A 14,176-nucleotide genomic window follows, 5' to 3' on the forward strand; every position below is an offset into this window, starting at 1 on the left:
AGGTTTCCTTGCCTATGTTTGACCTGATGCCATGAGACTTCATGGGGTCCAGAGTCGATGTTGAGGACTCCCAGGGCAGCTCCCTCCCGACTGTATACCACTGTGCCGCCACCTCTGGTGGGTCTGTCCTGCCGGTGGGACAGGACATACCCAGGGATGGTAATACAGTGTCTGGGACATTGTCAGGTATGATTCTGAGAGTATGACTATGTCAGGCTGTTGCTTGATTTGTCTGTAGGACAGCTCTCCCAACTTTGGCACAAGCCCCCAGATGTTAGTAAGGAGGACTTTGCAGGGTCGACAGGGCTGGATTTGCCGTTGTCGTTTCCAATGCCTAGGTCGATGCCGGGTTGTCCGTCCGGTTTCATTCCTTTTTATTGGCTTTGTAGCGGTTAGATACAACTGAGTGGCTTGCTAGGCCATTTCAGAGGGCATGTAAGAGTCAACCACACTGCTGTGGGTCTGGAATCACATGTAGGCCAGACCAGGTAAGGATGGCAGATTTCTTTCCCTAAAGGACATTAGTGAACCAGATGGGTTTTTACAACATTCGACAATGGTTTCATGGCCATCATTAGACTAGCTTTTTTAATTCCAGATTTATTAATCAAATTCAAATTCCACCTTCTGCTGTGGTGGGATTTGAACCCATGTCCCCAGAGCAATACCCTGGGTCTCTGGGTTATTAATCCAGTGACAATAACACTACGCCATCGCCTCCCCAAAAACTGGGATTTAATTTTTATCTTTGAGAACCTTGTTACTGTGCTGTAACTCAGAGTACATTCTGTTTATTAGCTCTTTATTTTAAAACACTTTACACTAAATGTAAATCATGTACCTCAATAGTCATCGTTTGGAGAAAGTATTTGACTAACTTGATATTCTTAAAAGACTCATTACTGCAGCAGAGGAAAACATTGCATTATCAGTTTAATTATTGAAAAAGTGAAGATGATGCTGAACATTTCATTCTACTCTTCTGCATTTAGATTCTTTTATTTTTATTGCCTTCCCTTCTTTCAATTCTTTGGCTTCCCCAGATAATGTACTTATAAGTGACAGTGAGAATAGGCAGTGCTGCTTGCAGACAACCTCCTAGCTTGTTCTGAACCGGCTGCTACGAAAGCCGCAAAAGCAGCTTGGGGAACCTTGGCTGCACTCCATATTCTAGAATTCGAACTTGCCTTGATTATAAACATTAAGTTTGAATCCCACAGTCCTGCCAATCTCTGCTACCCTTTGACCCTAGTGTTATTGTTCAGACAGAGAAAGGAACATGGAAAAAGTGTCAGCCATGGCTCAGTGGGCAGCAGTCTCGCCTCAGAGTCAGATGGTTGTGGGTTCAAGCCCCCCTGCAGAGACTTGAATATAAAATCTAGGCTGACACTCTAGTGCAGTTACTGACAGTTCTGGACTGTCGCAGGTGATGTCTTTCATTTAAAATATTAAACAAAGGTCCCGTCTGCGCTCTCAGGTAGATGTGAAGGATTCCATGGCACTATTTCAAAGAACTGCAGTTCTCCTTGTGTCCTGGCTAATATTTATTCCTCAACCAACACCAATGAAACATTATCACAAGGTTTGTGGAACCTTGCTGTGCACAGTTTAAATATACAAATAAAATGTGTGTAATAAATCAGAAAGGTGGAGTGATCCTTATGTTACAAATAAATGGCTTTTAAACATGATGCAAAATTTTAAAAAAAAACTTTTTTCTGATACCTAGAACTGATGATTTAAAAGTGTGGGGGGTGGGGGGGGGGGTGGTGTTGAAAGTGGTAATAATTTAGAGGTTCAGTGGGATGGTTAAGTTTTGCTGCTGTAGTACAAACTTCTGATCAATAGATGGTGCATTAAACCTGCATTTGCAGTACAGTAATGTTAAATCAAACCACTGACCACCTCCAGGCGCGTATCCATTGTCTCTCGAGATAAGGAGGCCCAAAAGAATGTTAAATCATACTGCATTAATCCAACCACTGGGTGACACTGTGCAGAACATATTTTGTTACTATTTATTGACTTGCTTTTATTCTAGTGGCTGATATTAATTCCTGCAATATTATATTCTACTTATAGAATCATATGAAATGTAGCACAGATAGAGGCCATTCAGCTTGTCACTTCTGCGTGGGTGCTGACTCTCTAACTGGTGCAATCTTTTCTAATTTAATTTTAGGACCTGTTCCCTTCTTTTATATTCCTCTTTTTATAAGGATTTGTTCAATTCCTTTTTAGATGATATTGGGCTAGATATTCATCGACATTGTCCGTGCTTTACAAGCGTAATACAGGAGCCTAAGCGTCCAGTATGGCGGGCAGCATGTGCACACACTTGCCACACCAGAAGTGTGCCACCCACCATATTGGGAAACGCTGCAGTATAGGCATCCAGAGTCTGTGCCTGAAACAGGCATTAGGGCCTTTGCATGTAAGGCACAATTCCTGGTTGCACTAAACACAGCTGGCTCCAAGCCCCTTAAAGATACCACTGCAGGCTGCCACCATGTCAATGGAAATGAAAATTAGGAAAGGCATTTAACAGGGCCCCAAACACTGTCGCCCAAAGTCAAAATTACCTCCATCAGGCTTTATATAGGTGGTTAGTAGCATTGTATCCAACTCAGCTGAGCTTTTGTTGTGTAGCTACGTGCTCAGTTTAAATATTTAAATCAAACGTGTGTAACAGCGCATTACTCTCTTTCTCAGGTGAGTGGAAAAAGTGAATCCCAGATAGTGACTGTGAAACTGATGATAAGAAGCTTGGATGTGCAGTCTACATTTAACATTTCTCAGCTTACTATTCGAGATGCTATTAGTGGTCTAAGCATTCGGAGTAACATGGGAAAAGAAACTGAAATAGGGTTCCAGACATACACCAAAGAATTTCTTCAAGGTATGATGCTCCTATGTGTTGTAGCTCATGCTACAAAGTTTGTTGAAAAAAAAACTGAACTAAAATATATTGGCATTTATTACTGTATAATTGAGTGTTGCATTAAACCACAGTGGATATTCTACTTTGTGTTTTATTATCTGTTTTATCAATCTGTTAAAGTGCTTCTGTAATTTGCTATTTTGTAGTATCTCGGCAAATCAATGTCTTTGGAAAATCCATAGTAGAAGCTTGCCCTGCGGCCAGTTTAATACATTCTGCTTGCTTTTGTTGGGCTCAGTGACGGACTGTGCTGGTTGTGTTCATCCTACATGAGGTTCATACCTGCCTTTCCTCACTAAATGAGGCTTTGCCTAAGGGAGGTGGATGGGAAGGAGGGAGGGAGAGAGTCTGGATCTCCTTCACCTCCTCCTGACAGGTAGAGATTAGTTTTGTTTTCTTCATTCATGGGATGTGAACGTCGCTGGCAAAGCCAGCACTAATTGCCCATCCCTAATTGCCCTTGAAGGGCAGCGATGAGTTGCCTTCTTGAACTGCTGCAGTCCATGTGGTGTCGGTACGCCCACAGTGTCGTTGGGCCTCACAGCTATTTGTGGTGGTTTTCTGATTCAACTGTGTGACTTGCTCGGTCATTTCACAGGGCATTTAAGATCAACCACATTTCTATGGATCTGGGGTCATACGTAGGCCAGGCTGGGTAAGGATAGCAGGTTTTCTTCCCTACAGAACATTAGTGAACCAGTTGAGTTTTTACAACAATCCAGTAGTTTCATGATACTGGCTTTTTATTCCAGATGTACTTAATTAACTGAATTTAAATTCCCCAGCTTCCATGGTGGGATTTGAAATTGCATCTACCGGGTTATTATTCCAGGCCCCTGGATTACTCGTCCAATAGCATAACGACTATGCTCCCATACCCATTAACATCAATAATGGTACATGTGCAGGCAGGCATAAAAAGCTTGACTGTGATTATGCCAAAGATCTGTCTGACGACGTACTGTCCAGGTTGACAATGGAACAGCAGTTGGGTGGGGTGTTAGAGGCTAGTGGCCTGTATCCGTGGGAAAGAAAGAAAACGGGGGTGAAAAATAGAACCATCATTGTTTTTTTGACAAGGTCCTTCCTTTAATAATAATCAACTGAATTGTTTAGCTAGAAGTACTTCATTTTGAAATCTCCTATGTAATGTAGTATTTTACCATCGAGACCATCGTGAGAATGCAGCATTAAAACAGAGGGAATTACTCCAAAAATCTTTCCAAGTGCCTGTTAAAATACCCATCTCATTTTTCATTTATCAGCTGGTGAATACTATGTAATAAACTATACTGCAGTATTAAGTGCCGGAGAGTCCAAGGATGGGAAGACTATTTCGTTGCCTGCCTACCTCATCTTTGGCAATGTATCACAGGTATTCTATTAAAGATTAATTCATCTGCTATCTATTTAGTAAGTAAGGTTCTTGAACTTGACTCTGTTAGTAGATGTTGTTGGCAGTCCAGGTGCTTTCCTGTGAGAAAGAGAAGATCTGGGAGAGAATCCCTTTAGGACATTGACATGGTGATTGGCAGATGAGTTTTACACTAGGTAGCAGTTTATTCCATAGCATAACAATCCTAGAGCATAAAAATATTGTTTATTAAATTGGGTTTAATGTGTTTCTTCTTCTGATCCTTCTTTTGCACAGAATATCTTTCTGCCTCTATACTATCTCCCATTGCTTGGTCCCGATGCCTCAGGTAGTGGGCAGCCTAACAACTACAGCTTCCTTAAGAAAGGTCATAGGCAAGGATATAAACATCTCTGAGAGAAACTTTTCAATTTATTTGTATCATATTCCGCCAACGTTATGCTTTTCCGAGAATTCCTTTAATAATTCTTGCAACATTTTCCCCATATAACTATGCTGTTTTTGGCTTACCCCAGTTTGGCAGACCCACTTTGGACAGATCTATTATTACAGAAACCACCTTGTGAAGCACGATATCATCAGAATCGGAATTATCCCGAATTCATTTAACTTTCTTTAGTAACAGAAGCACAAAGATGATAGGCTGGCCTTACCTACTATGTTGTGCAGTCCCTTGTACAGGAGTTCAAACACACCCACCCTCACATAGTTTCGTACCATCACCTGGCTCCTGATCACCACCTCCTGAGGCTTACTAGGAACACTTTCATTGGATCGCACTCAGGTGATATTTCCAATTCCTATTTGATAGTTTGATTTTCCTGTTTGTATGCCTATCCTAAGTGGAATCACAGCATTTACCATTCTATCTCGTTCGTGAGCCCTGGAGAAACTTTACAGTTCAATTCAATATTCTTGTATGGTCTTTAAAACAGAAATCAAACATTTCCACTTGATGCTAAGCATTTTGTTTGTTCTTTATTTTGGACAACCTTTCATTGCTCAAAAATAACCTATTATATTGTCCCTGACATTTTATCATTTTAAAATTACCCCAAATTCAAACAGCAGTATTGCTGCACTACCAGCTTTTGTCAATTTTATTTCTGCACAAAAGAAACTTTATTCCTTAATACTCAGGAACCACCTGGACTGCTTCTCATTAGATTCTTTTTAATGAAAATTTGATAATCCCATTAAACTTTAATAAACTTTACCTGTTTCGAGTGCTTGAAATAGCAACTCACATCAATTTATTGTATCAATTCCAATCTCAGAAACCTGGCTTGGTGGTTTTATATTAAAAACAGAACTCTTGTAATTAATATCTTCCCTTCTCGAGTGCTTTGTCTCCAAAGATAATGAATCACCCTAAATAGGTTGTAGTCAAGTCTTTGAAAGGCGAAGCCTTCAATTTAAATCATCACCATGCTGTGACATTGGATGTCTGCAGATGAGATCTTGCCTGGAATTTTACATCAGGCCGGAAGCTCCGCCCACCAGCCGAAAAAGTCGGTGGCGAGCCCGCCTCTGCTGGGCCTGGAAGTCACGCCATGATTTTTCGTGGCCCAGGCCCTCAATTGGCCCAGTGGGATTTCCGCCCCTCCTGAAGCAGGAAGTCCCACCTCCAAGAGTTGTCAGCCAATCACCAGGAGCAGTGGCCACTGCTGGGACTGCATTCAGCCAGGTCCGGCAATATGGATGAGGTCTTGGAATGCAAATAATTGTATGGACAATTGGCTGAGCCCTGGCAAGGCAGAGGGGAGAAGGGAGGTGGTGGGGGTGGGGTTGCTTTATTGGCCTGGGGTGGGTGGGCTGATTGCAATTTTACGAGCGGCGGCAGAGGTGACAGTGAGGGCGGAAAGGCAATGGGAATGGCACCCCCGCCTCCCATTCAATTGTACGCAACCTCCACCCCCATCTCCAGCCTGCTCCTGCAGGAAGTATAAAATTCCGGCCAAGTATCAGTATTTATGTGCACCTGGAAAACATGGCCATCTGTTTAAAAGAAGAACAAAGAATAAATTGTGGCTCAGCTTAAGAGCCCAATGGGTTAATTTGTCCAACCATATCCATCAGTATAAAAACTTTAAATTTAAATTCCAGTGGTTTCCATACTTTTTTTAAAAGAGGTTTCCAAACCATGATTTTTAATGTAACCATACGAACATACAAATTAGGAGCAGAAGTAGGCCATTCGGCCCCTCTCGCACCTGCTCTGCCATACAATAAGATCATGGCTGATCTGTTTGTGTCTCGAATTTCACACTCCCATCTACCCCTGATAACTTTTGATTCTCTTGCCCAACAAGAATCTGTCTACCTCCGCCTTAAAAATATTCAATGACCCCGCCTCCACCACCTTCTGAGGCAGAGAGTTCCAAAGTAGCACAATCTTCTGAGAGAAAACATTTCTCCTCATCTCTGTCCTAAAAGGGTGACCCCTAATTTTAAAACAGTGCCCCCTAATTCTGAACTCGTTCACAAGAGGTAACATCCTTTCCATATCCACCTTGTCAAGACCGTTCAGGATCTTATATACTTCCATCAAGTCTCCCCTCACTCTTCTAAACTCCAGTGAAAACAAGCCCAGTCTGTCCAACCTTTCCTCATTAGACAACCTGCTCATGCCAGGTATCAATCTAGTCAAGCTCCTCTGAACCGCCTCCAACGCATTTACATCCTTCCATAAATAAGGAGACCAAAACTGCACAGTATTCGAAATGTAGTCTCACCAATGCCCTGTATAACTGAAGCATAACGTCCTTACTTTTATTTTCAATTCCTGTTGTAATAAAGGATAGCATTCCATTTGCTGCATTTATGACTTGCTGTACCTGCATTCCGACTTTTTGTGACTCATGCACTAGAATGCCTAGATCCCTTTGCACCTTTGAATTCTGCAGTCATTCTCCGTTTAAGTAATACTCTGCTTTTTTTATTCTTCCTGCCAAGGTGAACAACTTCACATTTTCCCACATTATACTCCATCTGCCAGATTTTTTTCCCACTCATTCAACCTATCTATATCAGTCTGCAACCTCCTTACGTCCCCTTCACAACATACTTTCCAACATTCTTTGTGTCGACTGCAGCACAGACCCCTCCAGGACTCCACCCGTCACATCCTGCCAATCAGAAAATGACCCATTTATGCATACTTGCTGTTTTCTGCCAATCTTCTATCCATGCTAATATGTTGTTACCCCCTACACCATGACTTCCTACTTTGTGCAATAACCTTTTATGTGGCATCTTGTCAGATGCCTTCTGGAAATCCAAGTACAGAACATCAACGAACTCCCCTTTATCCACAGCACATGTTACTCCTTCAAAGAACTCCAGTAAATTGGTTAAACATAATTTCCCTTTTACAAAACCATGCTGACTATTCCCACTTACCTGGAGTTTTTCGAAGTGCGCAGCTATGGCCTCCTTAGTGATTAATTGTAACACCTTCCCCACGACAGAAGTCAAGCTAACTGGCCTATAGTTACCTGTTTTCTGTCTTCTTTCCCTTTTTGAACTCTTCTCAATTCCTTTCCCAATCTTCCCATTCCTCCTCTAGTTCTTTCAGTCGTCTATTCGCTATTGCTTCTTGGTCACTTAATTCCTCAATTTGCCATCAGAGTCCAGTGATCTTGTTTATTTGTGAAAAATCAGCCTGTAGCTTTTAGCAGGTGACTTCACCGAAAAGCCTTTTGATCTTTGCAACGCATGCTGGTAGATTTAGTCAATTTCTGTACAATTGTCTATATATAAACTATAGATGCTCCTGGGTTGGATAGTCTTACAAATCTCAACCACAAGTTTCTTGCAATATTAACCTATATATTAGTCCTCTTGGTGTTTCACTTTATGGACTTACCTATACTTCCAAGAACCCCAACCACTTTCCGTATGGCGACCTCACATTTGTTGTGCACACTTAGTGAATGGTAAATAAGCTCCCTCAACCTTTATTACTCAATGGGCACTCATGCATGGAATGGAGGTTCTTTGAATTGCCTGGCACCATGTACATAACCCCACATTTCTCCCCATGAAATGCCACCTGACATTAACAATGAAATTTACTTAATTTATTTAATCAACTGGCAACCTAGTAATATCCACTTATCTTATTTATTCATTTATAATAACACAGAATTAGCAATTATCATAGTGAATTATTTTCTATCACCTTTTCTCAACTGTTGACGTTACATCTGGCCAAACTAACTAAGTTAACTAAGATCTAAAATCATGCCTTTCAGGATAGTCATATTCAGATTGAACCCATGGTGGCAGACTTCACACTGACAAGGGAAGCAGCTATTCAAGTAAGTTGAGTTCAGGACTTGCTGTTGCGGTCTTAATTGCCAAGAGTTGACATGCTGTCGTTTAAAGTGATGCTTGACAGGTCTGACTGTGTGTTTGGTAATGATGGTATTGATATGCAGGAATAAATTCAAGGCCTGCATGTTGGGAAATCTGTCAATATAATGAAATTAATTTAGTTATGGGGATTAAACAGCAGAATGGGCAGTGTACTTTTCTTCACCTCTGGAGGAAAATGCATTTCATCCAGCCCTGACTGGTTGAATGAAAGTCTCCTCATTTCTATTTGTAAGAATCTCATAAAATTAGTTTTGATAGAGCCAATCTAATCATAACGGCTGCATTGAACTAACTGTCATTTAGTATTAAGTTGACAGTATGACTTGGAACCTGGTGCAGGAGGAAGTACTTTTTTGAAGTTAAGGCAAAGAAGATGGAGCTTACTTTGTTTCTATCCCATGCTGCAGGTGACTTTGGGTGTATTTGATGCTGACACCCACAAGTATCCAGGTTTGAAATTCTTCACCTTAAACAATAATGAATTATCCCACCAAAGAAAAGGTTTTGTCCTTTATTGCTGTCATATATAATAAATATATTTAATTAATGCTATATCACACTTACCAAGTATGATAAAAAATTTTAGATACCAGGCAGCATTACTTTTTTATTTTGGATTCAAAATTGGATTTTGAACATTAGACTTCAGGGTCTGAATGGACCATTAGGTATGCAGTGGTAGTTTTGAAGTATAATTATTTTATGACAACGTACCTGTTACTGAACAGTTTGTTAGTCCAGTTTAGGAGTTATGTTCAAAAATGTTCTCCCATTCTAGAGGAGTAGAAAAAGTGGTGAAATTTAAAAAGGAAATTAGGAACGCAAAGAGAGGGCATGAAAAAATATTGGCAAGCAAAATCAAGGAAAACCCAAAGACTTTTTGATAAATACGTAAAGAGCAAGTGATTACTAAAGAAAGAGTACGACATATTGGGGATTATAAGGGTAACCTGTATGTGGAGGCGGAAGACATTGATATAATTCTTAGTGAATACGTTGCATTTGCTTTCACAAGAGAGCGATGATACATACATTGCAATCAGGGAGGAAGAATGTGAAATAGTAGATAAAATTAGCATAGTGAGAGAGGAGGTTTTAAAAAATCTTTGAAAGTGGCTTAATCTCTAATCCACCTCCTATTTAGGGGTGCTCGGCACTAATTCCCCTCATATTTAGGGATGCTCTCCCTCTAATCCCTTTCCTATTTTGGGGATTTCTCCTCCAATCCCTTTGCCGCTTTGAAAGCAGATAACTTTCCAGGCCTGGATGAAATGTATCCTAGGTTGTTAAGGGAAGCAAGAGAAGAGATTGTGGAGGCTCTGACCTTCATTTTCCAATTCTCTCTGGCTACAGGTGTGGTGCCAGAGGACTGCTGACATTGTACCATTGTTCAAAAAGGGAGAAAGGGATAGACAGTAATTACAGGTCAGTCAGCCTAACCTCAGTTGTGGGAAAATTATTCAAGCAGAAAGACACGGATTAATCAAAGACAGTCAATGCGGCTTTACTAAGGGCAGGTTGTGTTTGACTAATGTGATTGAATTTTTTGAGGAGGGTTGATGAGGGGAGTAGTGTATTTGATGTAGTTTCTATGGATTTTAACAAGGCTTTTGATAAGGTCCCACATGGCAGACTGGCCATGAAAGTAACAACCTAATCCTCGTCCTATTTAGGGGTGCACTCGAGGCAAAGTAACAAGTTGGTTCTAAAATTGGCTCAGAAGCAGGAAGCAAATGGTATTGGTCGATGGGTGTTTTTGTGACTGGAACATGTTTCCAGTGAAGCGCTGCAGACCTCAGTACTAGGTCCTTGTATTTTGTGGTATGTATCAATGATTTGGACTTGAATGTAGGAGGTATGATTAAGATGTTTTCCAACTATGTAAAAATTGGCCATGTGATTGATAATGAAGAAGAAAGCTGTAGACTGCAGGAAGATATCAATAGACTGGTCAGGTGGGCGAAACAGTGGCAAATGGAGTTCAGTCTGGAAAAGTGTGAGGTAATGCATTTGGGGAAGGAGAACAAGACAAGGGAATACACAATATATAGTCGGATATTGAGATGTATAGAGAAACAGAGGGACCTTGGAGTGCCTGTCCACAGATCCTGAAGATGGCTGTATGGTAGATAAGGTGATTAAGAAGGCATACAGGAATCTTGCTTTTATTAACTGAGGCATAGAATATGAGCTGGGAGGTTATTCTGGAACTGCATAAAACACTAGTTAGGCCACAGCTGGAGTACTATGTGCAGTTCTGGTCACCACACTATAGGAAAGATGTGATTGCACTAGATAGGGTACAGATGAAATTTACAAGGATGTTTCTGTACTCAGCAAAGGTGTCAGTTTTATCATCTTACGCCCCCACCTCAATGAATTTTGCGCTCGGCATGACATTGAGCTCTTCTTCCGTCGCCTCCGGGCTCACTTCTTCGACCAGGAGTCCTTCCCCTGATCAGTAGACCCATTCATCCGCTTCCAGCATTCTCCCTCTACCTGGACCCCTCCCCCTGGCCTCTTACCCGATCTTGATCTTATCATTGAAAACTGTCGGCGCAACATTGGTCATCTCAATTTCTCTGCCCCCCTCACTCACTCTAACCTGTCCCCCTCTGAACATGAGGCTCTCCGTTCTCTCAGGTCTAACCCCGACATGGTCATCAAACCTGCAGGCAAGGGTGGTGCTGTTGTTCTATGGCGTACCGACCTCTACCTGCAGAGGATCAGCGCCAACTCTCAGACACTTCTTCCTACCTCCCTCTGGACCATGACCCCACCACCGAACATCAAGCTGCTGTCCACAGGACTGTCACTGACCTCATCTTCTCTGGGGATCTTCCCTCTACAGCTTTCAACCTCATCGTCCCACAACCCCAGACAGCCTGCTTCTACCTCCTTCCCAAAATTCAGAAACAGGACTGTCCTGGCAGACCCATTGTGTCAGCCTGCTCCTGCCCCACTGAACTTATTTCTTCCTATCTTAACTCTATCTTTTCTCCTCTGGTCCAGTCTCTTCCCACCTACATCCGTGACTCTTCTGACACCCTATGTCATTTTGACAATTTCCAGTTTCCTGGCCCCAACCACCACCTCTTCACTATGGATGTCCAATCTCTCTACACCTCCATCCCCCACCAGAATGGTTTGAGGGCTCTCCGCTCCTTCTTGAACAGAGGCCCAACTGGTTGGTCCCCATCCCGCACCACCCTTCTCCGCCTGGCTGAACTTGTTCTCACATTGAACAACTTCTCCTTCAATTCCACTCACTTCCTTCAAGTAAAAGGTGTTGCTACTGGTACCCGCATGGATCTTAGTTATGCCTGTCTTTTTGTGGGATATGTCGAACGTTCCTTGTTCCAGTCCTACTCAGGCCCTCTCCCCCAACTTTTTTTCCGGTACATTGATGACTGTATCGGTGCCGTTTCCTGCTCCCGCCCCGAACTGGAAAACTTTATCAACTTTGCTTCTAATTTCCACCCATCTCTCACCTTTTACATGGTCCATCTCCGACACTTCCCTTCCCCGACTTCCCTGTCTCCATCTCTGGGGATAGGCTGTCTGCTAATATTCATTATAAGTCCACCGTCTCCCACAGCTACCTCGACTACACTTCTTCACACCCTGCCTCCTGTAAGGACTCCATTCCATTCTCCCAGTTTCTCTGTTTCCAACACATCTGCTCTGATGATGCTACCTTCCATGACAGCGCTTCTGATATGTCTTCCTTTTTCCTCAACCGAGGATTCCCCCCACTGTGGTTGACAGGGCCCTCAATCGTGTCTGGCCCATTTCCCGCACCTCTACCCTCACCCCTTCCCCTCCCTCCCAGAACCGTGACAGGGTTCCCCTTGTCCTCACTTTCCATCCCATCAGCCTCCATATCCAAAGGATCATCCTCTGCCATTTCCGCCACCTCCAGCGTGATGCCACTACCAGTCGCATCTTCCCCTCCCTTCCCCTGTCAGCATTCCGAAGGGATCGTTCCCTCCATGACACCCTGGTCCACTCCTCCATTACCCCCACCACCTCATCCCCTTCCCATGGCACCTTCCCCTGCAATCATAGGTATAATACCTGCCCATTTACCTCCTCTCTCCTCACTATTCCAGGCCCCAAACACTCCTTTCAGGTGAAGCAGCGATTTACTTGTACTTCTTTCAGTGTAGTATACTGTATTCACTGCTCAGAATGTTGTCTCCTCTACATTGGGGAGACCAAACGCAGACTGGGTGACTGCTTTGTGGAACACCTCTGCTCAGTCCGCAAGCAGGACCCCGAGCTTCCGGTTGCTTGCCATTTCAACACTCCCCCCTGCTCTCATGCTCACATCTCTGTCCTGGGATTGCTGCAGTGTTCCAGTGAACATCAACGCAAGCTCGAGGAACAGCATCTCATTTACCGATTTAGGCACACTACAGCCTGCCCGACTGAACATTAAGTTCAGTAATTTTAGGGCATGACGGGCTCCATTTTACTTGAATTTTCAGTTATTTTTTTCTTTTTCCTTTTTTTTAAATATATTTTTTTGTGTTTATTTTATTTTATTTCATCTTAGTTTGTTCAGTTTGCGTACCCATTGTTTTTTTTCCTGTTTGTACTTGCGGCTGTTCAATTTTCAGTTTGTTAACACCCTATCTGTACTAATGCTCTGTCTTTCAACACACCATTAGCATATTGTTTGCCTTTGCTCCACGACCTTCTGGTCAGCTCTTCTGTGACCATGTCCTATTTACACCTCCTTTATTATCTCTTGCCCCACCCCCGCTTTACTTGCTTATAACCTTTTACATTTCTAATATTTGCCAGTTCTGAAGAAGGGTCACTGACCTGAAACGTTAACTCTGCTTCTCTGTCCACAGATGTTGCCAGACCTGCTGAGTATTTCCAGCATTTCTTGTTTTTATTTCAGATTTCCAGCATCCGCAGTATTTTGCTTTTATTTTACAAGGATGTTGCCTGGACTAGAGAATTTTAGTTATGAGGAAAGATTGAATAGGCTAGGGTTGTTTTCTTTGGAATAGGGGAGACTGAGGGGAGGTCTAATTGAAGTGTATAACATTTTGAGGGGTCTAGATAGAGTGGATAGGATGGTCGTATTCCCCTTGGTTGAGGAGTCCATAACCAGGAGTATAGATTTCGGGTATGAGGTTTAGAGGGGATTCGAGGGGAGATTTCTTTTACTCAGAGGATGGTGGGAAGTTGGAACTCACTGCCTGAATGGGTGATAGAAGCAGAAACGCTCATAAAATTATAAAATTCTTGAATATGCACTCCCAGAGTTGGAAAGTGGATTAGGCTGGATGGCTTCTTGTCAGCCGGTGCGAACACGTTAGGCTGAGTGTCAAAGAACAAAGAACAGTACAGCACAGGAACAGGCCATTCGGCCCTCCAGGCCTGCGCCGATCTTGATGCCTGCTTAAACTAAAACCTTCTGCACTTCCAGGGACCGTATCCCTCTATTCCCATCCTATTCATGT

At 42.6% G+C, this 14,176-nt stretch overlaps 1 protein-coding gene across 4 annotated transcripts in view; it reads left to right on the forward strand.

The window, feature by feature from the left end:
- LOC137376222 (limbin-like) overlaps nucleotides 1-14,176 on the forward strand; it is a 211,705-nt gene that overhangs the window by 19,676 nt on the left and 177,853 nt on the right. For all 4 annotated transcript variants that reach the window (XM_068044349.1, XM_068044367.1, XM_068044359.1 and 1 more), the window contains exons 5-7: nucleotides 2,713-2,899; nucleotides 4,207-4,316; nucleotides 8,573-8,638. In XM_068044349.1, coding sequence (XP_067900450.1) covers nucleotides 2,713-2,899; nucleotides 4,207-4,316; nucleotides 8,573-8,638 — 363 coding nt within the window. The remainder of the gene's footprint in view (nucleotides 1-2,712; nucleotides 2,900-4,206; nucleotides 4,317-8,572; nucleotides 8,639-14,176) is intronic.

Source organism: Heterodontus francisci, chromosome 1, assembly GCF_036365525.1.
Source record: "Heterodontus francisci isolate sHetFra1 chromosome 1, sHetFra1.hap1, whole genome shotgun sequence".
In the NCBI taxonomy this organism is placed as follows: domain Eukaryota; kingdom Metazoa; phylum Chordata; class Chondrichthyes; order Heterodontiformes; family Heterodontidae; genus Heterodontus; species Heterodontus francisci.